Raw genomic sequence first — 25,145 nt, 5'->3', positions numbered from 1 at the left:
TCATTAGAACAGGAGCAGTGTGATTGTAGAACACGCTTCATTAGAACTACAGGTGCAGTGTCATTGTAGAACATGCTTCATTGGCCGAACACGACCAGAGTGATTGTAGAACACGCTTCATTCAGTGAATCCTATTGGTTGGATGTTAACAGTAGTTTGACATGAGAAACTCTCTGATTTCTGTGGACTTGCAGTCCTACTCTCCTCCAGCAGGTTTTGTGTCTGTCGATTGACGGCTTAAGGCGGAGCTTCAGCGTCGCCATGACAGTGTCTGCTACCTGGTGGGTGGAGTACTCTGGGCGTAGCAACTCTCTATCGCCACATGGGACAGCAGTGAGCTACTTCTCGTTCGCTGATCGTCACATCTTTGGCATCGCTGCCATCACGGAGGTACTTCTTTCTTCCAGGTGTCTGAAGATCTGTTGGCTGTCCTCCAATCATATCAACCCTGACTGAACCTGTCTCCTGAGATTAACACCATCCTCCAATCATATCAACCCTGACTGAACCTGTCTCCTGAGATTAACACCATCCTCCAATCATATCAACCCTGACTGAACCTGTCTCCTGAGATTAACACCATCCTCCAATCATATCAACCCTTACTGAACCTGTCTCCTGAGATTAACACCATCCTCCAATCATATCAACCCTTACTGAACCTGTCTCCTGAGATTAACACCATCCTCCAATCATATCAACCCTTACTGAACCTGTCTCCTGAGATTAACACCATCCTCCAATCATATCAACCCTTACTGAACCTGTCTCCTGAGATTAACACCATCCTCCAATCATATCAACCCTTACTGAACCTGTCTCCTGAGATTAACACCATCCTCCAATCATATCAACCCTGACTGAACCTGTCTCTTCAGAGTAACACCATCATCAACACGGCCATACTGACCAACCAGCCGGTGTCCCTCCCTGTCATCGTGCTCGCAACAAGTCACGATGGGAAGGTGTCAGATGTCACCTCTGCAGTCACCTGTCGCTCCACCAATGAGAACACTATCAAGGTAAAACACAGCAGACACAAGTGTTGTTAAGATGTGGAACGGTTCACAAAACTCAGGGGTCAAAGGTCAGGTATGAAACCTGACTGACAGGAGACACTGCATGGGTTCAGTGATGTTAGTGCTGCTAGATGTTAGTACTGCTACGTGTTAGTACTTCTATGTGTTAGTACTTCTACGTGTTAGTACTGCTACATTTTAGTCCTCCCACATGTGAGTACTTATACGTGTTAGTTTTCCTACATCTTAGTACTACATGTTAGTACTCTTACGTGTTATTGCTGCTACATGTTAGTATTCATACATGTTAGTACTTCTAAGTGTTAGTACTTCTACATGTTAGTACTCCTACGTGTTAGTACTTCTACTTGTTGGTACTTCTACGTGTTAGTACTCCTACGTGTTAGTACTTCTACTTGTTAGTCCTCCTACGTATTAGTACTTCTACATATTAGTACTGCTACATGTTAGTACTGCTACATTTTAGTACTCCTACATGTTAGTACTGATACATTTTAGTACTCATACTTGTTGGTACTTCTATGTGTTGGTACTGCTACATTTTAGTACTGCTACATGTTAGTACTTCTATATGTTAGTACTCCTATGTGTTGGTACTCCTACATGTTATTACTGCTATGTGTTAGTCCTGCTATGTGTTACTACTGCTGCATTTTAGTACTGCTACGTGTTAGTACTACTACATCTTCGTACTATTACATGTTATTACTCCTACATGTTAGTACTGCTACATGTTAGTACTCATACATGTTAGTACTGCTACTTGTTAGTCCTAGTACTCCTACATTTTAGTACTTATACATGTTAGTACTCCTACGTGTTAGTACTTCTACTTGTTGGTACTCCTACGTCTTAGTGCTTCTACTTGTTAGTACTGCTACATGTTAGTACTGCTACATGTTAGTACTGCTACATTTTAGTACTCCTACATGTTAGTACTGATACATTTTAGTACTCATACTTATTAGTACTTCTACGTGTTGGTATTGTTACATTTTAGTACTGCTACATGTTAGTACTTCTATATGTTAGTACTTCTACGTGTTAGTACTTCTACCCGTTAGCCCTCCTATGTGTTAGTACTCCTACGTGTGAGTACTGCTACATTTTAGTACTCATACATGTTAGTACATCTACGTGTTAGTACTCATATATGTTAGTACTGCTACTTGTTAGTACTCCTACATGTTAGTACTGATACATTTTATTATTCATACTTGTTAGTACACCTACATGTTAGTACTGCTACATGTTAGTACTCCTACAGGTTAGTACTGCTACGTGTTAGTACTGCTATGTGTTAGTACTTCTACTTGTTAGTCCTCCTACGTATTACTACTTCTACATGTTAGTACTGCTACATGTTAGTACTGCTACGTGTTAGTACTGATACATTTTAGTACTCCTACATGTTAGTACTTCTACACGTGAGTATTTCTACGTGTTAGTACTTCCAGCTGTTAGTCCTCATACGTCTTAGTACTCCTACGTGTTAGTACTGCTACATTTTAGTACTCCTACATGTTAGTACATTTACATGTTAGTACTCCTACGTGTTAGTACTTCTACCTGTTCGTCCTCCTACGTGTTAGTACTTCTACGTGTTAGTACTCCTACGTGTTAGTTCTTCTACTTGTTAGTACTCCTACGTGTTAGTACTTCTACTTGTTAGCCCTCCTACGTATTAGTACATCTACATGTTAGTACTGCTACATGTTAGTACTGCTACATTTTAGTACTGATACATTTTACTACTCATACTTGTTAGTACTTCTACGTGTTGGTATTGCTACATTTTAGTACTGCTACATGTTAGTACTTCTATATGTTAGTACTCCTACGTGTTAGTACTTCTACCCGTTAGTCCTCCTACGTGTTAGTACTCCTACGTGTTAGTACTGCTACATTTTAGTGCTCATAAATGTTTGTACATCTACGTGTTAGTACTGCTATGTGTTAGTACTTCTATGTATTAGTACTCCTACATGTTAGTACTGATACATTTTAGTACTCATACTTGTTAGTACTCCTACGTGTTAGTACTGCTACATGTTAGTACTGCTATGTGTTAGTACTTCTACTTGTTAGTCCTCCTACGTATTAGTACTGCTACGTGTTAGTACTGATACATTTTAGTACTCCTCCATGTTAGTACTCCTCCATGTTAGTACTTCTACATGTTAGTACGTGTTACTACTGCTACGTGGTAGTACTTCTACATTTTAGTACTCTTACGTGTTAGTAATCCTGTGTTAGTACTGCTTCATGTTAGTACTCCTACGTGTTAGTACTGCTACGTGTTAGTCCTGCTACGTGTTTCTACTGCTACATTTTAGTACTTCTACGTGTTAGTACTCCTACGTGTTAGTCCGGCTACATTTTAGTACTCCTACGTGTTAGTAATCCTGTGTTAGTACTCCTACGTGTTTGTACTGCTACGTGTTAGTAGTATTACATGTTATTACTCCTACGTGTTAGTACTCCTACACGTTAATCCTGCTACATTTTAGTACTCCTACGTGTTAGTAATCCTGTGTTAGTACTCCTACGTGTTAGTACTTCTACTTGTTAGCCCTCCTACGTATTAGTACGTCTACATGTTAGTACTGCTACATGTTAGTACTGATACATTTTAGTACTGATACATTTTACTACTCATACTTGTTAGTACTTCTACGTGTTGGTATTGCTACATTTTAGTACTGCTACGTGTTAGTACTTCTATATGTTAGTACTCCTACGTGTTAGTACTTCTACCCGTTAGTCCTCCTACGTGTTAGTACTCCTACGTGTTAGTACTGCTACATTTTAGTGCTCATAAATGTTTGTACATCTACGTGTTAGTACTGCTATGTGTTAGTACTTCTATGTATTAGTACTCCTACATGTTAGTACTGATACATTTTAGTACTCATACTTGTTAGTACTCCTACGTGTTAGTACTGCTACATGTTAGTACTGCTATGTGTTAGTACTTCTACTTGTTAGTCCTCCTACGTATTAGTACTGCTACGTGTTAGTACTGATACATTTTAGTACTCCTCCATGTTAGTACTCCTCCATGTTAGTACTTCTACATGTTAGTACGTGTTACTACTGCTACGTAGTAGTACTTCTACATTTTAGTACTCTTACGTGTTAGTAATCCTGTGTTAGTACTGCTTCATGTTAGTACTCCTACGTGGTAGTACTGCTACGTGTTAGTCCTGCTACGTGTTTCTACTGCTACATTTTAGTACTTCTACGTGTTAGTACTCCTACGTGTTAGTCCTGCTACATTTTAGTACTCCTACGTGTTAGTAATCTTGTGTTAGTACTCCTACGTGTTTGTACTGCTACGTGTTAGTAGTATTACATGTTATTACTCCTACGTGTTAGTAATCCTACACGTTAATCCTGCTACATTTTAGTACTCCTACGTGTTAGTAATCCTGTGTTAGTACTCCTACGTGTTAGTACTTCTACTTGTTAGCCCTCCTACGTATTAGTACGTCTACATGTTAGTACTGCTACATGTTAGTACTGCTACATTTTAGTACTGATACATTTTACTACTCATACTTGTTAGTACTTCTACGTGTTGGTATTGCTACATTTTAGTACTGCTACATGTTAGTACTTCTATATGTTAGTACTCCTACGTGTTAGTACTTCTACCCGTTAGTCCTCCTACGTGTTAGTACTCCTACGTGTTAGTACTGCTACATTTTAGTGCTCATAAATGTTTGTACATCTACGTGTTAGTACTGCTATGTGTTAGTACTTCTATGTATTAGTACTCCTACATGTTAGTACTGATACATTTTAGTACTCATACTTGTCAGTACTCCTACGTGTTAGTACTGCTACATGTTAGTACTGCTATGTGTTAGTACTTCTACTTGTTAGTCCTCCTACGTATTAGTACTGCTACGTGTTAGTACTGATACATTTTAGTACTCCTCCATGTTAGTACTCCTCCATGTTAGTACTTCTACATGTTAGTACGTGTTACTACTGCTACGTGGTAGTACTTCTACATTTTAGTACTCTTACGTGTTAGTAATCCTGTGTTAGTACTGCTTCATGTTAGTACTCCTACGTGTTAGTACTGCTACGTGTTAGTCCTGCTACGTGTTTCTACTGCTACATTTTAGTACTTCTACGTGTTAGTACTCCTACGTGTTAGTCCTGCTACATTTTAGTACTCCTACGTGTTAGTAATCCTGTGTTAGTACTCCTACGTGTTTGTACTGCTACGTGTTAGTAGTATTACATGTTATTACTCCTACGTGTTAGTACTCCTACACGTTAATCCTGCTACATTTTAGTACTCCTACGTGTTAGTAATCCTGTGTTAGTACTGCTACGTGTTTGTACTGCTACGTGTTAGTACTATTACATGTTATTATTCCTACATGGTAGTACTTCTACATGGTAGTACTGCTACATGTTAGTACTCATACATGTTATTACTTCTACGTGTTAGTACTCCTACATGTTAGTACTGCTACATTTTAGTACTCCTACATGTTAGTTCTGACACATTTTAATACTCCTATGTGTTAGTACTGCTACGTGGTAGTACTGCTACATTTTAGTACTACTATGTGTTAGTAATCCTGTGTTAGTACTGCTACGTGTTAGTACTTCTACGTGTTAGTACTATTACATGTTATTACTCCTACATGGTAGTACTCTACATGTTAGCACTCCTACATGTTAGTACTGTTACATGTTAGTACTGCTACATGTTAATACTCACACGTTAGTCCTTCTACGTGTTAGTTCTGCTATGTGTTAGTACTGCTTCATGGTAGTACTCCTACACGTTAGTACTGCTACGTTAGTACTGCTACATGTTAGTACTTCTACCTGTTAGTACTCATACGTGTTAGTACTGCTTCATGTTAGTACTCTTACATGTTAGTACTTCCACATGTTCATACTCCCACTCATTACAACTCCTACCTGTTTGTACTTCTACGTGTTAGTGCTCCTACGTCTTTGTACTAATTCATGTTAGTACTCCTCTGCGTTAGTACTCCTACATGTTAGTACTGCTACATTTTAGTACTGCTACATGTTAGCACTCATACTTGTTAGTACTTCTACATTTTAGTACTGCTACATGTTAGTACTGCTACATTTTAGTACTCCTACGTGTTCGTACTCCTACGTGTTAGTAATCCTGTGTTAGTAGTGCTACGTGTTAGTACTGCTACAGTTTAGAACTCCTACGTGTTAGTAATCCTGTGTTAGTACTGCTACGTGTTAGTACTGCTACGTGTTAGTACTATTACATGTTATTACTCCTACGTGGTAGTACTCTGCATGTTAGTACTCCTACATGTTTGTACTATTACATGTTAGTACTGCTACATGGTAGTACTCATACTTGTTAGTACTCATACATGTTATTACTTCTACGTGTTAGTACTCCTACATGTTAGGACTGCTACATTTTAGTACTCCTACATGTTAGTTCTGACACATTTTAGTACTCCTATGTGTTAGTGCTGCTACGTGGTAGTACTGCTACATTTTAGTACTACTACGTGTTAATAATCCTGTGTTAGTACTGCTACGTGTTAGTACTTCTACGTGTTAGTACTATTACATGTTATTACTCCTACATGGTAGTACTCTACATGTTAGTACTCCTACATGTTAGTACTGTTACATGTTAGTACTGCTACATGTTAATACTCACACATGTTAGTCCTTCTACGTGTTAGTTCTGCTATGTGTTAGTCCTGCTTCATGGTAGTACTCCTACACGTTAGTACTGCTACGTTTGTACTGCTACATGTTAGTACTTCTACCTGTTAGTACTCCTACGTGTTAGTACTGCTTCATGTTAGTACTCTTACATGTTAGTACTTCCACATGTTCGTACTCCCACTCATTACAACTCCTACCTGTTAGTACTTCTACGTGTTAGTGCTCCTACGTCTTTGTACTGATTCATGTTAGTACTCCTCCGTGTTAGTACTCCTACATGTTAGTACTGCTACATTTTAGTACTGCTACATGTTAGCACTCATACTTGTTAGTACTGCTACATGTTAGTACTGCTACATTTTAGTACTCATACATGTTAGTACTGCTACGTGTTAGTCCTGCTACGTGTTACTACTGCTACATTTTAGTACTCCTACGTGTTAGTACTCCTACGTGTTAGTAATCCTGTGTTAGTAGTCCTACGTGTTAGTACTGCTACAGTTTAGAACTCCTACGTGTTAGTAATCCTGTGTTAGTACTGCTACGTGTTAGTACTATTACATGTTATTACTCCTACATGGTAGTACTCTGCATGTTAGTACTCCTACATGTTTGTGCTGTTACATGTTAGTACTGCTACATGGTAGTACTCATACTTGTTAGTACTTCTACATGTTAGTACTTCTACATGTTAGTACTCCCACTTGTTACAACTCCTACCTTTTAGTACTGCTAAGTGGTAGTACTGCTACTTGTTACTACTCCTACATGTTACTTTTTCAACATATTTGTAGTCTATAATGTTAGTACTCTTTAATGTTAGTATTCTATAATTTTAGTACTCATTAATGTTATTTACTCAGAACACAAGTTAACAGAAGTTAATAAAAACAGTTTTCCTCCATGATTCATTTTCTTGACAGACACACTGTCCTACTGTCCTTTTAATCAGTGGTGTAATCGGAGTGTCTTCTAAGCAGGTGTCCAGTGATTGCTCCACCCTCTTTGTGGATGGCAGCGAATCAGGATTGGGAAACACTTGCGGGGTGGTTGAGTTTCTACTAGGCACGCTCAGCGGGTCAGTGTGTCTGGAGGTCTGGGCTCCATCAGTGCCCCTGCGAGTATCTTTGGCAGACAATGTTCTCAATGCCATCGAGGGCTGGAACGTCTTCACGGAGGAAGGGTACGAGACCAACCAGTCTGTCTTCCCTATCTCTGTTCTCCATATGGTTGGATGATGAATAAATGATGGATGGATGACGGATGAAGTTTCCCTGAACACTTCCATTTGGAGGTCTTCACTTCCTCGTGTGTGTCATGTCTCTTCAGGTGTGTGCCGGTCCATCAGCGCTCCTCAGTCCAGGTTCTGACTCAGTTCACAGCTCAGGACTCCCTCAGCAGAACCACACACCTCCTGGGCTCGTCTGATTGGTTTGTGGATGTGACAGAGCTCGTCCGTGATTGGCTGAGAGTCGCGGACCCCCGAGTGGCTTCACTTGGCCCCCAGAACATCCTGATTGGTTTACGACCCGGAAAGACATCACTCAATGTCGGTGACAGTTTTTTCACTTTCACATCTTCACTGACTGATTGTCATCTTCATCATCTTCAACATCATCCTCCTCACTCTCTGTTTCTCTCTCTCACAGGTCGTCTCTGAGCAGTGGGATGGCATGCTGGGCAGATGTGAGTTCTCTGTGACCTCTGACCCTGTTACCCCCCGGCGACCTGTCTGTACAGGTGGTCAGTGGCCTCCGCATGTCGGTCACAGCCGGCCCCGCCCACCCATCCATCATCACAACAACAGTGACAGCCTACAACATCCTGTACAGCCATCACCAGGTGAGAGAGCCGAGGGAGGTAGGTCGGTAGGTCGGAAGGTAGGTAGGTAATTAGTAAGTAAAATGGCGCCATGCTAGTGGCAGCCTGTTACAGCAGCTCCCCCCCTCGAGTGTGTTTTAAGTATTTTTCTTTTTTTCTCCTCTTCGGAGATGTTTTTTTTCTTTCACGTGTGTTAAGTGACGGTCAGACAATGGACCGTAACTTTTCCACTTTTCTGGTGGCTCTTCTACTTTTTTCCCTCTTTGTAACGGAGAGCTATGCACAGTGGACCGGGGCCATTGTTTACTCTCGTGATCAGCTGATCGCGCTGAGTAGACCTCTACTGCTGCTGCCCGCAGCGAGGCCTGAAATCCCAGACGAACTTCGGAGAAGACGTCGGGGTTACAAAGCTGGAGCTCAACTGAAGGCGAAGAGGAGGAAATATAAACCATCGGTACCGGAGATCTTAATGGGGAACGTGAGGTCGTTGGCCAATAAGACGGACGAGCTCGGCGTGCTGGTAAAGACCCAGCGGGAATACCAGGAGTGCAGCATCATGTGTTTCACCGAGACATGGCTGCACTCACATTTCCCGGATCACAGCACGGCTGTCCCCGACTTCTGGACCGTTCGGGCGGACAGAGACGTTGTGCAGAGCGGCAAGAAGAAAGGTGGAGGGATTGCAGTCTATGTGAACGAGAGGTGGTGTAATCCCGACCATGTGTGTGTGAAGGAACGTTTCTGTAGCCCGGACATTGAACTGCTAGCCGTGGGGATGCGCCCTTATTATTTGCCGAGGGAGTTCTCGTCCGCCATTGTTATTGCTGTGTACGTTCCTCCATCAGCTGACGTAGAGGCAGCAGTGGACACCATCTACTCCACTGTGTCCAAACTTCAGACTAAGCATCCCGGTGCATTTTTGTTAGTTACTGGAGACTTTAACCAGTCTGGATAAAGTACTGCCAACTTTGCACCAGTATGTGAACTGCCCCACCCGGAACAATAAAACTCTGGACCTACTGTATGCTCATGCCATGGATGCATACAGTACTACTGCCCTTCCCCCCCTTGGTAGATCAGACCACAACCTGGTCCTGCTGACTCCCAAGTATGTTCCTCTGGTGCAGAGGCAGCCTGTGACCACCAGGACTGTGAGGAGGTGGACACAGGAGGCTAAAGAAGCCCTGCAGGACTGCTTTGAGTCCACAGACTGGAATGTGCTGTGTGGACCACATGGGGAGGACATCAACAGCATGACGGACTGTATCACAGAATACATCAAATTCTGTGAACACACCACTGTACCATCCCGGACTGGACACTGCTTCCCCAACAATAAGCCGTGGATCACCAGTGACCTGAAGATGCTTCTTAATCAGAAGAAAGCAGCCTTCAGGTCTGGGGACAGGGACGAGCTCAGGAGAGTTTAGCATGACCTGAAGGAGAAGCTCAGGGAGGTCAACGACTCCTACAGGAGGAAGCTGGAGGCCAAACTCCAGCAGAACAACGTGAGGGAGGTGATGACCGGTATGAAGGAGATTACTGGGTTCAAGGGGAGAGAGAGACAACCAGGGGGAACCTGGAGAGGAACAACCAGGGGGAACCTGGAGAGGAGCAACCAGGGGGAACCTGGAGAGGAACAACCAGGGGGAAGCTGGAGAGGAACAACCAGGGGGAACCTGGAGAGGAACAATGAGCTAAACTGTTTCTTCAACAGGTTTAGTTCACCACCCTCATCTGTCTCCTCCACACCTCACACCACTCAAACACCTCTGCTGCCTTCCCCCCCTCCCCCTCTGTCCCACCTGGTGAGCTGCATGGACACAGAGCCCTCAACTCCAAAGGGCTCTTCCACCATCGACACTATGACCCCCCCTCCCCCTCTCTCTCTGTGATGACTGGCCAGGTTAGGAGACAGCTAGAGAGACTCCACCAGCGCAAGGCTGCAGGACCTGACGGCATCAGCCCCGGGGTCCTGAAGACCTGCGCCGTCCAGCTGGCTGAGGTCCTGCAACACCTCTTCAACCTGAGCCTGAAGCAGGAGGAAGTCCCGGTGCTGTGGAAGACGTCCTGCCTGGTTCCAGTTCCTAGGAAGACGTCCTGCCTGGTTCCAGTCCCTAAGAAGACGACTCCATCCGGCCTCAACGACTACCGACCGGTTGCCCTCACATGTCATGTGATGAAGGTGCTGGAGAGACTGGTCTTGGCCCACCTCAGGCCGCTGGTGAAATCTTCTCTGGACCCTCTACAATTTGCGTACCAGCCTCATGTGGGAGTGGACGATGCCATCATCTACCTGCTGCAACGAGCTCAGTCTCACCTGGATGGAACCGGTGACTCTGTGAGAATCACTTTCTTTGATTTCTCCAGTGCATTTAACACCATCCAACCACTGCTGCTGAGTGAGAAGCTGCAGGTGGTGGGGGTGGACACATCCACCGTCTCCTGGATCACTGACTACCTGACAGGCAGACCACAGTTTGTCCGTCTGGGCAGTGTGCTGTCTGATACGGTGGTCAGTGGTATTGGAGCTCCACAGGGAACTGTTCTGTCCCCCTTCCTGTTCACCTTATACACAACTGACTTCCAGAACAACTCAGAGTCAAGACATCTGCAGAAGTTCTCTGATGACTCTGCAGTGGACAGTGTATAAGAGATGGACGGGAGGAGGAGTCAGTGGTCGGTGTATAAGGGATGGACGGGAGGAGGAGTCAGTGGACGGTGTATAAGGGATGGATGGGAGGAGGAGTCAGTGAACGGTGTATAAAGGATGGACGGGAGGAGGAGTCAGTGGTCGGTGTATAAGGGATGGATGGGAGGAGGAGTACAGGGCAGTAGTGGAGGACTTTGGGGAGTGGGCTGGTAGAAATCACCTCCTTCTGAACATGGCCAAGAACAGAGATTGTGGTCGACTTCAGGAGGAAGACGACGGCTCCACAACCGCTAAGAGTTCTGGGAGAGGAGGTGGACATGGTGGAGGAGTACAAGTACCTGGTGTCTCCATGACAACAGACTGAACTGGAAGACCAACATCAACGCTGTCTACAAGAAGGTGATGAGTCGACTCGTTTTCTTGAGGAAACTTCGATCCTTCAATGTGTGCAGCGAGATGTTGGAGATGTTCTACCATCTGTTGTGGCCAGTGAACTGTACTTCACTGTGGTCTGCTGGGGGAGCAGCATTGGAGCCGGAGACACCAACAGACTTAACAAACTGGTGAAGAAGGCCGGCTCCATCATTGGCTGCAAACTGGACAGTCTGGAAAAGGTGGTGGAGAGGAGGACGCTGAACAAATTATTATCCATATTGGATAATCCTGACCACCCTCTCCACCTGCTGCAGGGACAGAGGAGGACGTTCTCCAAAAGACTCCTCCAGCTGCTGTCACAAGGACAGATACAGGAGATCATTCCAGATACAGGAGATCATTCCTGATACAGGAGATCAATCCTGATACAGGAGATCATTCCTGTCCACTGCAATAAGACTGTACAATAACTCACCTCTGGCAAAATCCATCACACAACAATAACACTGTCGTCTGTGTTTCTTGTTTGTTTAAATATATATATATACTGTACTGTATATACTGTGCATTTTTATATTTAATATTTTTTACTGTTATTTTATTTCTTTCCTGTATCTATAAATGCTGCTGTAGCAAAAAATTTCCCCTTGGGGATTAATATAGTAACTACCTACCTACCTTTCTACCTGTGTCCATGCAGCTCACCTGGGGGGACAGAAGGGGGAGGGGGGAAGGCAGTGGAGGTGTTTAGGAGGTGTGGTGTGTGGAGGAGACAGATGAGGGCGGTGAACTAAACATGTTGTTGAGCTGATTGTTCCTCTCCAGGTTCCCCCTGGTTGTCTCCCTCTAACCTTGAAGCCAGTTATCTCCTTCAGTAGTACTGTATGCATCCATGGCATTAGCATACAGTAGGTCCAGAGTTTTATTGTTCCAGGTGGGGCAGTTAACATACTGGTGCAAAGTTGGCAGTACTTTATCCAGACTGGTTAAAGTCTCCAGTAACTAACAAAAATGCACCGGGATGCTGAGTCTGAATTTTGGACACAGTGGAGTAGATGGTGTCCACTGCTGCCTCTACGTCAGCTGATGGAGGAACGTACACAGCAATAACAATGGCGGACGAGAACTCCCTCGGCAAATAATAAGGGCGCATCCCCACGGCTAGAAGTTCAATGTCCGGGCTACAGAAACGTTCCTTCACACACACATGGTCGGGATTACACCACCTCTCGTTCACATAGACTGCAATCCCTCCACCTTTCTATTTGCCGCTCTGCACAACGTTCCTGTCCCCCCGAACGGTCCTGAAGCCGGGTACGGTCCTGAAGCCAGGAACTAAAGCCAGGAACAGTCAGTCCTGAAGCCGGGGACTAAAGCCGGGAACGGTCCTGAAGCCGGTAACTAAGGCCGGGAACGGTCCTGAAGCTGGTAACTAAAGCTGGGAACGCTCCTGAAGCCGGGAACTAAAGCTGGGACCGGTCCTGAAGGCGGGAACTGAAGCCGGGAAAGGTCCTGAAGCCGGGAACTAAAGCTGGGAAGGGTCCTGAAGCCGGGAACTAAAGCTGGGAACGGTCCTGAAGCCGGGAAGACTCCTGAAGCCAGGAACTAAAACTGGGAATGGTCCTGAAGCGAGGAACTAAAGCTGGGAACGGTCCTGAAGCTGGGAACTAAAGCCGGGAACGGTCTTGGAGCCGACAACGGTCCTGGAGCCGACAACGGTCCTGAAGCTAGGAACTAAAGCCGGGAACTGTCCTGGAGCCGGTAACTAAAGCCGGGAACTGTACTGAAGCTGGGAACTAAAGCCAGGAACAGTCCTGAAGCTAGGAACTAAAGCCAGGAACTGTCCTGGAGCCGGTAACTAAAGCCGGGAACGGTCCTGAAGCCGGGAACCGTCCTGAAGCCAGGTACGGCCGTACTGTGGTCCGGGAGATGTGAGTGCAGCCATATCTCAGTGAAACACATGATGCTGCACTCCCTCTGGGTCTTTACCAGTGCGCCGAGCTCATCAGTCTTATCGTCCAAGGACCTTACTTCCCCATTAAAATCGCCGGGTTAATGAATGAATCGGATGGGGAGGAGTTTGATTTTTAAGGGTTAATGAATGAATCTGCAGCTTTAATTGTGAATAAATAACTTCTGCTCATTCGCTTACGTTGACATTTAAAAGATGTCAGTTTTTATAAGACGCAGATTTTTGTCTTCTATCATTGAACCTCTGACACTGGACACATATCTCTATAAAATCCATATCTTGGAAAAAAAAAAAAGGTTTGTGAAACGAGCTACATTTTGAAATCCAGGAACGAGCTTCACCTCTGTTTGATTAACTTACAATAATGATCATATTTGATATAAACATCCTACAAAGATTTAAGGACAGATATTTACTGAAACTTTTCTGTAAAACTTCCTACAAATATATTCTTCCCCAACAGCGAGACCATCTTTCTCTCATACCAGCAGGGGGAAGCACTAAACAAACACTTGGTAGACAGCTTTAAATAATTAAAACGTTGTTATTACTTTAATGTTCTTTAGTATTTGTGGTGGACTTTATTTAAATTATTGACTCCCTTTTGCTGCACGTTTCTGCTGTTTCTCCTAGTTTCAGTTTCTTTAAATCTTTTAGTTCAATATTTTCTTTTTTCCTCCTTTAAATGAGTCAAGCCAAGTTGTGGTAAGATGAGCTCTGGATGGGTTTCTCACCTGCACATCCACTTCATTAAAAACTGTATTTATAACACATGTATGATGTTCTTTGTAAATCTGTGTAGTGTCAGAGTTGAACATGTCCCTCCAGTCTCTGGAATCCATTTAATGTGGAACTTCTGGGCAGGAAGAGCAGTGATGAGGGGAGTGCTTCTATGTGTTGTAGTTCTGCGTGGAGACAGCTCCTTGATTGGAGATGAATAGATGATGTTGAGGTGGACGTTGTCCTGATTGATCCCGACTACAGGTGATTGTAGATTGTGAAGTTTGCAGCTGCAGATCAAATTGAGGTCCAGAACCTGGCCGGTTCTGTAGCGGATCTACTAAGCTCTCCACTCATCCTCTACAGGAGGCGTCCATTAGCGTCTGGCTCCAGTTCAGCGATGACACCGCCTCCCTGCTCTCCACCTTCAGCGACCTCCCCTTTTTCCTGCATCTCTCGTCACTGGCTGAGTCCGTTGTCGTAGTAACTCCCAGCCCCAACCACCGCATCTTCGCCCAGGGTGACGGAGGCGGGCCTCTACTGAGAGCAGAGCTTCTGGTTTCCACCTGTGCCGACCAGCTGATCACCTCCAACTCCGTCAGTGAAGGCGGCGCGGAGTGGAGCGACTCCGGGGGTGGAGGAGGGACCAGGACACTAGCCATGGGGTCCGGCTGGATCCGGGTCAACCTCGACCTGGGCGTCCTGCAGCCGGGAGAGAAAAAAGACGAGGAAGGCGAGGACTTCGAGTTGGACATCTCAGACGTGCTGGTTGAATTCGACAGTGACGAAGACACTTCAAACGAGGATGAAAGCGTGAATGTGAGCACAGGAAGAGACGACGGCGGGAGGACGACCAACAGGAAGTGGAAGCAGGTGGCCAACGGAGGGATGGTTAGTCGGAACACCCTGGAGAGAGCTGTGCTGATGCCCAGCATGGAGGAGGGCAGGGTATACTTCTCCCCCAGCATGGAGGAGGAGAGGGAGGAGGAGGAGGGTGGTTACGGGGGGGAGGGGGGAGAGGGAGTGGAGGTCAGCGTGGGCGCCGTCATGTCTCTATTTGGTCTCTCTGCTGTCCTCTTCCTGGCAAACTGTTTGCCCTGTGCCCTGAGAGACAAGAGGAGGACGAGGACGGAGGACAAGGAGGGAGACCTAGAAGGAGGTGCAGCAGAGGAGGATGAGGAGGAGGACTTGGAGGAGGAGCAGAGGAAGAGGAGGAGCACAGCTGCTGAAGACGAGCTGATGCAGGATGGAGAAGAAGCTGTTAATGAAGTCGAGATCATTTGCTGAATTTCAGAGAATACGAGGCTGAGTGGAGCTGATACTTTATGACAGATAATATATATATGCATATATATATATATATATATATATATATATATATGCATATATATACACAGTGGTGTGAAAAAGTGTTTGCTCCCTTCCTGATTTCCAATTTTTTTGCACGTCTGCCACACTTTAATGTTTCAGATCATCAAACAAATTTAAATATTAGTCAAAGATAACACAAGTAAACACAAAATGCCGTTTTTAAATGAAGGTTTTTATTATTAAGGGAGAAAAACAATCCAAACCCACATGGTCTGGGTGGCACGGTGGTGCAGTGGTTAGCACTGTCGCCTCACAGCAAAAAGGTTCAGGGTTCGAATCCGGTCCTGGGCCTTTCTGTGTGGAGTTTGCATGTTCTCCCTGTGCTTGCGTGGGTTCTCTCCGGGTTCTCCGGCTTCCTCCCATCATCCAAAAACATGCACCTCAGGTCAGGTTACCTGGCGCCGCGCTAGTGGCAGCCTGCTGCAGCAGCTCCCCCCTGAGAGCCCCCCTGCTGTAGTGAAGACATTTCCCCTCGGGGATTAATAAAGTGAAATAAAAATAAAAAAAAAATAAAAAAATGGTCCTGTGTGAAAAAGTGTTTGCCCCCTCCTGTTAAAACATAACTTAACTGTGGTTTATCACACCTGAGTTCAATTTCTCGAGTCACACCCAGGCCTGATTACTGACACACCTGTTCTCAATCAAGAAATCACTTCAATAGGACCTGCCTGACAAAGTGAAGTAGACCAGAAGATCCTCAGAAGATAGACATCATGCTGAGATCCAAAGAAATTCAGGAACAAATGAGAAAGAAAGTAATTGAGATCTATCAGTCTGGAAAAGGTTCTAAAGCCATTTCTAAAGCTTTGGGACTCTAGAGAACCACAGTGAGAACCATTATCCACAAATGGAGAAAACATGGAACAGTGGTGAACCTTCCCAGGAGCGGCCGGCCGACCAAAATTACCCCGAGAGAGCAGCGACGACTCATCCGAGAGGTCACAAAAGACCCCACGACAACATCCAAAGAACTGCAGGCCTCACTTGCCTCAGTTCAGGTCAGTGTTCATGACTCCACCAGAAGAAAGAGACTGGTGTATTGTATATATATGTAAATATATATATATATATATATATATATATATATATATATATATATATATATATATATATATATATATAAATATGTATGTATATATAATATAAATTATATATATATAATATATATTTATGTAAATATTTATAGATATATAAATATTTGTATAAATATTTATTCCATCACTGCTCCATCTGACATGAACTGAAACTTTTCTGTAGGGAACAAAATCAACTCCTTTAAGTACGAGTGGAAATCTAACAGAACCAGACCCAGAGGTGGAGAACGTCGAACAGAACCAGAGGTGGAGAACGTTGAACAGAACCAGACCCAGAGGTGGAGAACATCGAACAGAACCAGACTCAGAGGTGGAGAACATCAAACAGAACCAGAGGTGGAGAACGTTGAACAGAACCAGACCCAGAGGTGGAGAACATCGAACAGAACCAGACTCAGAGGTGGAGAACATCAAACAGAACCAGACCCAGTCTTCCACCTGGCTAATCGAGGGAGAGATGCTGAGAAGGTGGTCCTTCAGGAGGTTCTTTCTATGCAGTGGACCAGAAATTCTGTTCAAGGGACGAGTTCTGGTTCTGTTACTCCTGGTGGAGCAGGGACTGGATGAAGAGTTGACTGGGGGACGATTCCACTGCAGTCAACTCTCCACACAGTTTAATGATAATGAAAGCTAACAGGAAGCACCACATCACAGAATATTTCAGTAAAGAAGAGATTTCAGTTTTTGATAATTAATTAATTTCTAAAATTTGTGAAAAAAACCCAATATATTTTCCCTTTGTTATTATTTGTAATGAAGAGTAAGGAGAACGAATCACTGTTGGACGTTTAAAACAGGTAAAGATGGACTTTCTAACTACATGTTTGAACATCATGTTGTTATTGTGTCAGATTGTTTTCAGGTCTTTCTGGTTCTATCAGTGTTTCAAATAAAGTGTAAGGTTGGTTCTGGTCAGAGGACCGCTGACCAATCAGGACCTGCGAACCATGTGAGACCTATTAAAGTAATTTTATGTAAGTTTGAGTGACTGATGACTTAAACACAACATGAAGCAAAACACAACAGCTCAACCATGAACACATGAACATGAACACAAACTAATGAACTCATGAACATGAACAAAAACACACAAACTCATGAACACAAACACAAAATCATGAACACGAACACATGAAAACATGAACTCATTAACTCATGAACACATGAACAAAAACACAAACTCACAAACTCATGAACACACAAAATCATGAACCCAAACTAATGAACTCATGAACACGAACTCCTGAACTCATGAACACGAGCATAAACACAAACACACACTCATGAACACAAACACAAAATCATGAACACATGAACACAAAATCATGAACACATGAACTCACGAACTCATAAACACGAACACAAACATGAACACAAACACGAACACTGACTGGGGTGGGAGGCTCAGTTGGTAAAGTGGTTTGCACACTAACAGGAAGATTGGTGGTTCGATCCCAGCTCCTCCTGTTCACATGCCTAAGTGTCCTTGAGAAAGACACTGAACCCTAAAATTGCTCCCGATGGTTTACCATCGGTGTGTTGTAAGTCGCTTTGGATAAAAGCGTCAGCTAAATTAAATGTAATGTAGTATTGAACTCACAAACACATAAAATCATGAAGACACGTGAACTAACAAACAAACAAACTCATGAACATGAACACAAACTAATGAACACACAAAATCATGAACAAGAACTAATGAACACTTGAACATGAACACAAACTCATGAACGTGAACACAAACAAAATCATGAAGACAAAAAATCATGAACACAAACACGTGAATTCATGAACAAACAAAATTTTTTATTTATTTATTTGACCTTTATTTAACCAGGTAATATCAATTGAGAACCAATTCTCATTTACAATGATGACCTGTCCTGAGGTGCATGTTTTTGGATGATGGGAGGAAGCCGGAGAACCCGGAGAGAACCCACGCAAGCACAGGGAGAACATGCAAACTCCTCACAGAAAGGCCCAGGACCGGATTCGAACCCAGAACCTTTTTGCTGTGAGGCGACAGTGCTAACCACTGCACCACCGTGCCGCCCCAATCATGAAGACACAACAACGTGAACACATGAACACACAAAATCATGAACTCATGAACAAGAACATAAACAAACGCACAAAATCATGAACACGTGAACTCATGAACACGTGAACACAAACATGAATTCAAGAACAAACCAAATCATGAAGACACACAATCATGAACACACTGAAAACACTGCAGTGTCTCTGCTACAACTCTAGATGATGTCGCCCCTCTGAAGAAGAGAGTCATGAACCAGAGGAAGTTGTCTCCATAGTACAACTCAGAACTACGCTCTGCTAGGCAGCGACTAGAAAGATGGAAAGGAAATGGAGTTCCACTAATTTAGAAGAATTTCACCTGCCTGGAAGGAGAGTCTAATATTATATAAGAAAGCTCTTGGTAAGGCCAGAACTTTATATTATTCATCATTAATAGAGGACAACAAGAACAACCCCAGGTTTCTTTTCATCACTGTAGCAGGCTGACAAAGAGTTCCAGTTCTGTTGAGTCCTCTATTCCTTCAGCTCTCAGCAGTAATGACTTCATCAACTTCTTTACTAATAAAATTCTTACTATCAGGGAGAGAATCGGGCCGACCCTTCCTGACACCATCACTGATGTGATGTTAAGCAACAGCAGCCCTGGAAGCAACTGTAGGACCAGATGTAAACTTGGAACATTTCTCTCCTGTTGAGCTCTCTGAGTTAACTAGAATTATTTCTTCATCTGGATCCTCTAGCTGTCTGTTAGATCTCATCCCAACTAAACTTTTTAAGGAAGTCTTCCCTTTAATTAATACTTCCATATTAGATCAGATCAACCTATCTATTGTAACCAGCTATGTACCGCAGGCTTTTAAAGTGGCTGTAATTAAACCTTTACTTAAAAAGCCGACTCTTGATCAGCTGTTTTAGGAAACTACAGACCAATTTACAACCTGATGTTTATTTCTAAAATCCTTGAAAAAGTTGTTGCAAATCAACTTTGTGATCATTTCCAAAGGAATGATCTGTTTGAAGATTTTCAGTCTTTAGAGTTCATCATAGCACAGAAACAGCTCTGGTGAAAGTTACTAATGACCTTTTATTAGCCTCAGATAATGGACTTGTCTCTGTACTTGTTCTTCTGGACCTCAGTGCTGCTTTTGATACGATTGATCATACGATCTTATTACAGCGATTAGAAGACGTTACGAGGATTAAAGGAACTGCATTAGACTGGTTCAAATCCTACTTATCAGATAGATTCCAGTTTGTCCATGTCAACAATGAGTCTTCCAGACAAACAAGAGTTAGTTATGGAGTTCCACAAGGCTCAGTGTTAGGCCCAATACTTTTTACTTTGTACATGCTTCCATTAGGAGATGTCATCAGGAAGCACTGCATCAACTTCCATTGTTATGCAGATGACACTCAGCTATATCTTTCTATAAAACCAGATGAAACTAATCCGTTAGTAAAACTTGAAGCCTGTCTAAAAGACATAAAGACCTGGATGACCAAAAACTTCCTGCCTCTAAATTCAGACAAAACAGAAGTTCTTGTACTTGGTCCTAAACACCTCAGAAACTCTTTCTGTAATCACTTAGTTACTCTAGATGAGATTGTCTTGGCCTCCAGCAAAACTGTGAGGAACCTTGGAGTCATCTTTGATGAGGATTTGTCCTTTAGACACCATATAAAGCAAATCTCCAGAACTGCCTTCTTTCATCTACGTAATATTAATAAAATCAGGAAAATCCTTCCTCAGCGTGACGCAGAAAAACTCATTCATGTGTTTGTTACTTCTAGACTAGATTATTGTAATTCCTTGTTGTTAGGATGTCCAAATTACTCATTAAAAACCTGCAGCTGATCCAAAATGCTGCAGCAAGAGTACTGATGGGATTTAACAAGAGAGATCATATTTCTCCAGTTTTATCTTCTCTTCACTGGCTTCCTGTTAAATCAAGAATAGATTTTAAAATTCTCTTGATGACTTACAAAGCTCTACATGACCAGGCTCCATCATATCTTAGAGATCTTATAGAACCATATAATCCTAGCAGAGCACTTCTCTCTCAGTACGCTGGTCTACTTGTGGTTCCTAGAGTTCCCAGAAGTAGAATGGGAGGCGGAGCTTCAGTTTTCAGGCTCCTCCCCTGTGGAACCAGCTCCCAGTTTGTGTTGGAGGGGCAGAAACCCTCTCTAGCTTTAAGATTAGACTCAAAACGTTCCTTCTTGATAAAGCCTATAGTTAGGGCTGGCTCAGGTAGACCTGAACCAACCCTTAGTTATGCTGTTATAGGCCGAGGCTGCTGGAGGACCTCTTTACATGCTGAGCTTCTTTTCTTTCCTCCTACTCTTTAACTGACTCATACCTCACCATCTTCTTCTCTCCCATAGTTTCTTCTTATTATCTGTTGTCTCCATTCAGTTCCTTCACTCGTGTAGTTTCTGTTCTTTCTTTTCCAGATGTCCCGTCATGGAGCTGCATGTCTCTGCTCTGTGCTTGTCGTCTCCACCAACAGTTCTTCTCTTCTATCTCTATGCTGTCCGTTTCTCTCTCTGCTCTCCTCTCACCCCAACTGGTCGAGGCAGATGGCCGCCCACCTCTGATCCTGGTTCTGTTAACAGAAGCTCCGCCCACCTCTGATCCTGGTTCTGTTAACAGATGCTCCGCCCACCTCTTAGCCTGGTTCTATCGGAGGTTTCTTCCTGTTAAAGGGAGTTTTTCTTCCCTCTGTTGGAGGTTTTTCTCCCTTAAAGAGGAATTTTTTTTCCCTCCTAGCTTATGTGGGAATTGATGAATTGTTGGTTTCTCTGTATAATATTGTAAAGTCTTGTTAAAACACAAACTGATGAAAACACGAACACATGAACACACAAAATCATAAACACACAAAATCATGAACACATGAACACAAACTACTGAAATCATGAACTCATGAACTCATGAACACGAACATAAACACAAACACACAAACTCATGAACACATGAACAAACTAAATCATGAAGATACACAAAATCATGAACTCATGAACACATGAACACAAACTCATGTACACATGAACACACGACCTCATGAACACATGAACGCATGAACATAAACTCACGCAACACATGCACACATGAACACATTAACTAATGAACTCATGAACACGAACACACGAACTCATGAACACATGAACACATGAACACATGAACACGTGAACAAAAACACGAACACGTGAACACATAAACACATGAACACACAAACATGAACATGAACACATTAACACATGAACACAAACTCATGCACACATGAACGCATGAACACACAAACTGATGAACACATGAAGACAAACTCATGAACACATGAACATGAACATAGAGACATGAACACACAAACACATGAACATAAACTCATGAACTCACGAACACATGAACACGAACATAAACACAAACACACAAACTCATGAACACAAACACATAATCATGAACACACGAACACAAACTCATGCACACATGAACACATGAACACGTGAACATGAACACAAACACAAACTTGAACACAAACACATGAACACATGAACACAAACATGAACATGTGAACACATGAACACAAACAAACACATGAACAGAGAAACTCATGAACACGAACTCATGAACTTATGAACATGAACATAAACAAACACACAAACTCATGAACACAAACAAAATCATGAACACATGACCACATAAACATGAACACGAACACATGAACACATGAACACATGAACACAAACTCATGAACTCATGAACACGAACTCATGAACACAAACTCATGAACACGAACATAAACAAACACACAAACTCATGAACACAAACAAAATCATGAACACATGAACACAAACTCATGAACACATGGACACACGAACAAGAACACATGAACACAAACTGATGAACACATGAACACAAACTCATGCACACATGGACACACAAACTGATGAACACATGAAGACAAATTCATGAACACATGAACACACGAACACATGAACACAAACTCATGAACACAAACTCGAACTCATGAACACATGAACATGAACACGGACACATGAACACACAAACTGATGAACACATGAAGACAAACTCATGCACACATGAACACAAGCACATGAACACACAAACACACACTTGAACACAAACACATGGATACAAACTCATGCACATATGAACACACAAACTCATGAACACAAACACATGAACACATGAACACAAACTCATGAACACAAACACATGAATTCATGAACACAAAATCATCAACACATGAACACAAACACAAAATCACGAACACCTGAAGGCAAGGCAAGTTTATTTGTATAGCACATTTCAACAACAAAGCAATTCAAAGTGCTTCACAAAACCATTAAAACCATCAAAACATCCGGCAAAGGAAAAGCAAATTTAAAAACAATTAAGAAAAACATTAAAAAAAAAAAAAAACATTTAACAAGCTAAAAATAGAATGAAAGTTGCAGAGCAGTTTAAGAAATAAAATACAGTAATAAAATGCAGAAATGTAGGAAATTGATCAACATCCTTGAATCTGGTTCAATTGAAGGCAGCAAACAGAAAAGTCTTCAATCTTGATTTGAAGCAGCTCTGCAGCTTTCTGGGAGTTTGTTACAGATATGTGGAGCATAGAAACTTAATGCTGCTTCTCCATGTTTAGTTGTGACTCTGGGGACAGAAAGGAGACTCGTCCTAGATGACCTGAGGGGTCGGGATGGTTCAGAAGGTTGCAGCAGATCACAAATGTATTTTGGCCCTAAACCATTCAGTGCTTTATAAACCAACAGCAGGATTTTAAAGTGGATTCATGTTGGACAGGAAGCCGGTGTAAAGACTTCAGAACTGGAGGGATGTGATCCACTTTCCTGGTCTTAGTGAGGATTCGAGCTGCAGCGCTCTGACTGACTTTTTACAGAGACCCTTAAACACACCGTTACAATAGTCCAGTCTACTGAAGATGAATGCATGGACAAGTTTTTCCAAATCCTGTTGAGACATAAGTCCTCTAATCCTCAATATGTTCTTCAGGTGATAGCAGGCTGATTTTGTAATTGTCTTGATATGGCTGTTCAGATTGAGGTCTGAATCCATAACTACAGATTTCTAGCTCGGTTTGTGGTTTTTAAGATCAGAGATTGAAGCTGAGCACTGACTTTCAATAGTTCATCTTTAGCCTCAAAAACAATTACTTCTGTTTTATCTTTGTTTAATTGAAGAACATTTTGGCACATCCAGTTGTTGATTTGTTCAATGCATTTACAATCCTGGTATGGGATTATAGTCCCCTGGTGATATAATTATGTAGATTTGTGTGTCGTCTGCATAATTATGATGACACACTTTGTTTCTTTCCATAATCCGAGCTAGTGGAAGCATGTAGATGTTGAACAGAAGAGGCCCCAGAATTGAACCTTGGGGAACACCACGTCATTTTAGTGCGCTCTGATGTGTAATTAGCTGCAGACACAAAGTATTCTCGGTCCTTCAAGTAGGATTCAAACTAGTTTAGTGCCAGAGAGTCCCACCCAGATTTTTAGTCTGTCTAGTAGTATGTCATGGTCGACCGTGTCGAATGCAGCACTGAGATCCAGTAATACTAAGAATGAAATTCTGCCACTGTCTGTGTTTAAGTGGATGTCATTGAAAACCTTAACAAGAGCAGCTTCAGTCCTGTGTTGCTGTCGAAAGCCTGACTGGAAGACATCAAAACACTTATTTATGGCTAAGAAGTTATTCAGCTGTTGAAAAACCGCCTTTTCAATTATTTTACTTAAAAATGGGAGGTTTGATATTGGCCTGTAATTTTTCATCATTGCAGAGTCTAAATTAGCCTTTTTTAGGAATCTGCTGATTGGTGCCCCAGTGGATAAGAGGCTGGGGAAGCCAGGCAGACAATCCTGTGGGCCAGCAAGCACGTTACATTTTGTGTGCGTAGGTGTTGTGTGTGCCAGTGCGTTGGTAGGTGACCATTTAGCTAGATTGTTTATTGTGGTAGATTAAGCATTGCTGAGTGTCGCTTTATCCCTTGTGGAAAAGAGTTTTAAGTTTGTGCCTTCTATGGTCGTTTGATTTATGGTTAATAAATCCCTTTTGTTTATTAATTTGTTGCCCATGATCCTTTTTCCCTAGTTTATTTACATTTCTACTCCCCGCCTGCCCTAGACATCAGTCGGGGGACGTAACAGTGAACAGGTATTCAGTCTGATTGACAGGTGCTCCTCATATTTAGTCAATCAGTCAATCAGACTGATTGACATCCTGATCCTGAGGCTGCGGTGCTCATCGCTGTCTGTGTGTGAACCTGACGACTGCTGGCAGTAACTACTGTCTCCGATCAGTCAGA

The 25,145-nt window shown here is 42.9% G+C and overlaps 1 protein-coding gene across 1 annotated transcript in view; it reads left to right on the top strand.

Moving 5' to 3' along the window:
- Nucleotides 1–15,571, top strand: part of tmem132a (transmembrane protein 132A) — a 66,111-nt gene extending 50,540 nt beyond the window's left edge. The window contains 7 exon segments of the mRNA XM_069174907.1: nt 195–390; nt 879–1,022; nt 7,724–7,926; nt 8,073–8,292; nt 8,393–8,461; nt 8,463–8,585; nt 14,651–15,571. Of these exon segments, the coding sequence (XP_069031008.1) occupies nt 195–390; nt 879–1,022; nt 7,724–7,926; nt 8,073–8,292; nt 8,393–8,461; nt 8,463–8,585; nt 14,651–15,571 (1,876 nt within the window).
- The last annotated feature ends 9,574 nt before the right edge of the window (nt 15,572–25,145 follow it).

The sequence above is a fragment of the Embiotoca jacksoni genome, unplaced genomic scaffold (genome assembly GCF_022577435.1).
Source record: "Embiotoca jacksoni isolate LCO1_2020_lvr unplaced genomic scaffold, fEmbJac1.0.p SCAF_103, whole genome shotgun sequence".
Taxonomy (NCBI): Eukaryota; Metazoa; Chordata; class Actinopteri; family Embiotocidae; genus Embiotoca; species Embiotoca jacksoni.
This window is presented reverse-complemented; position numbering and strand designations above follow the sequence as displayed.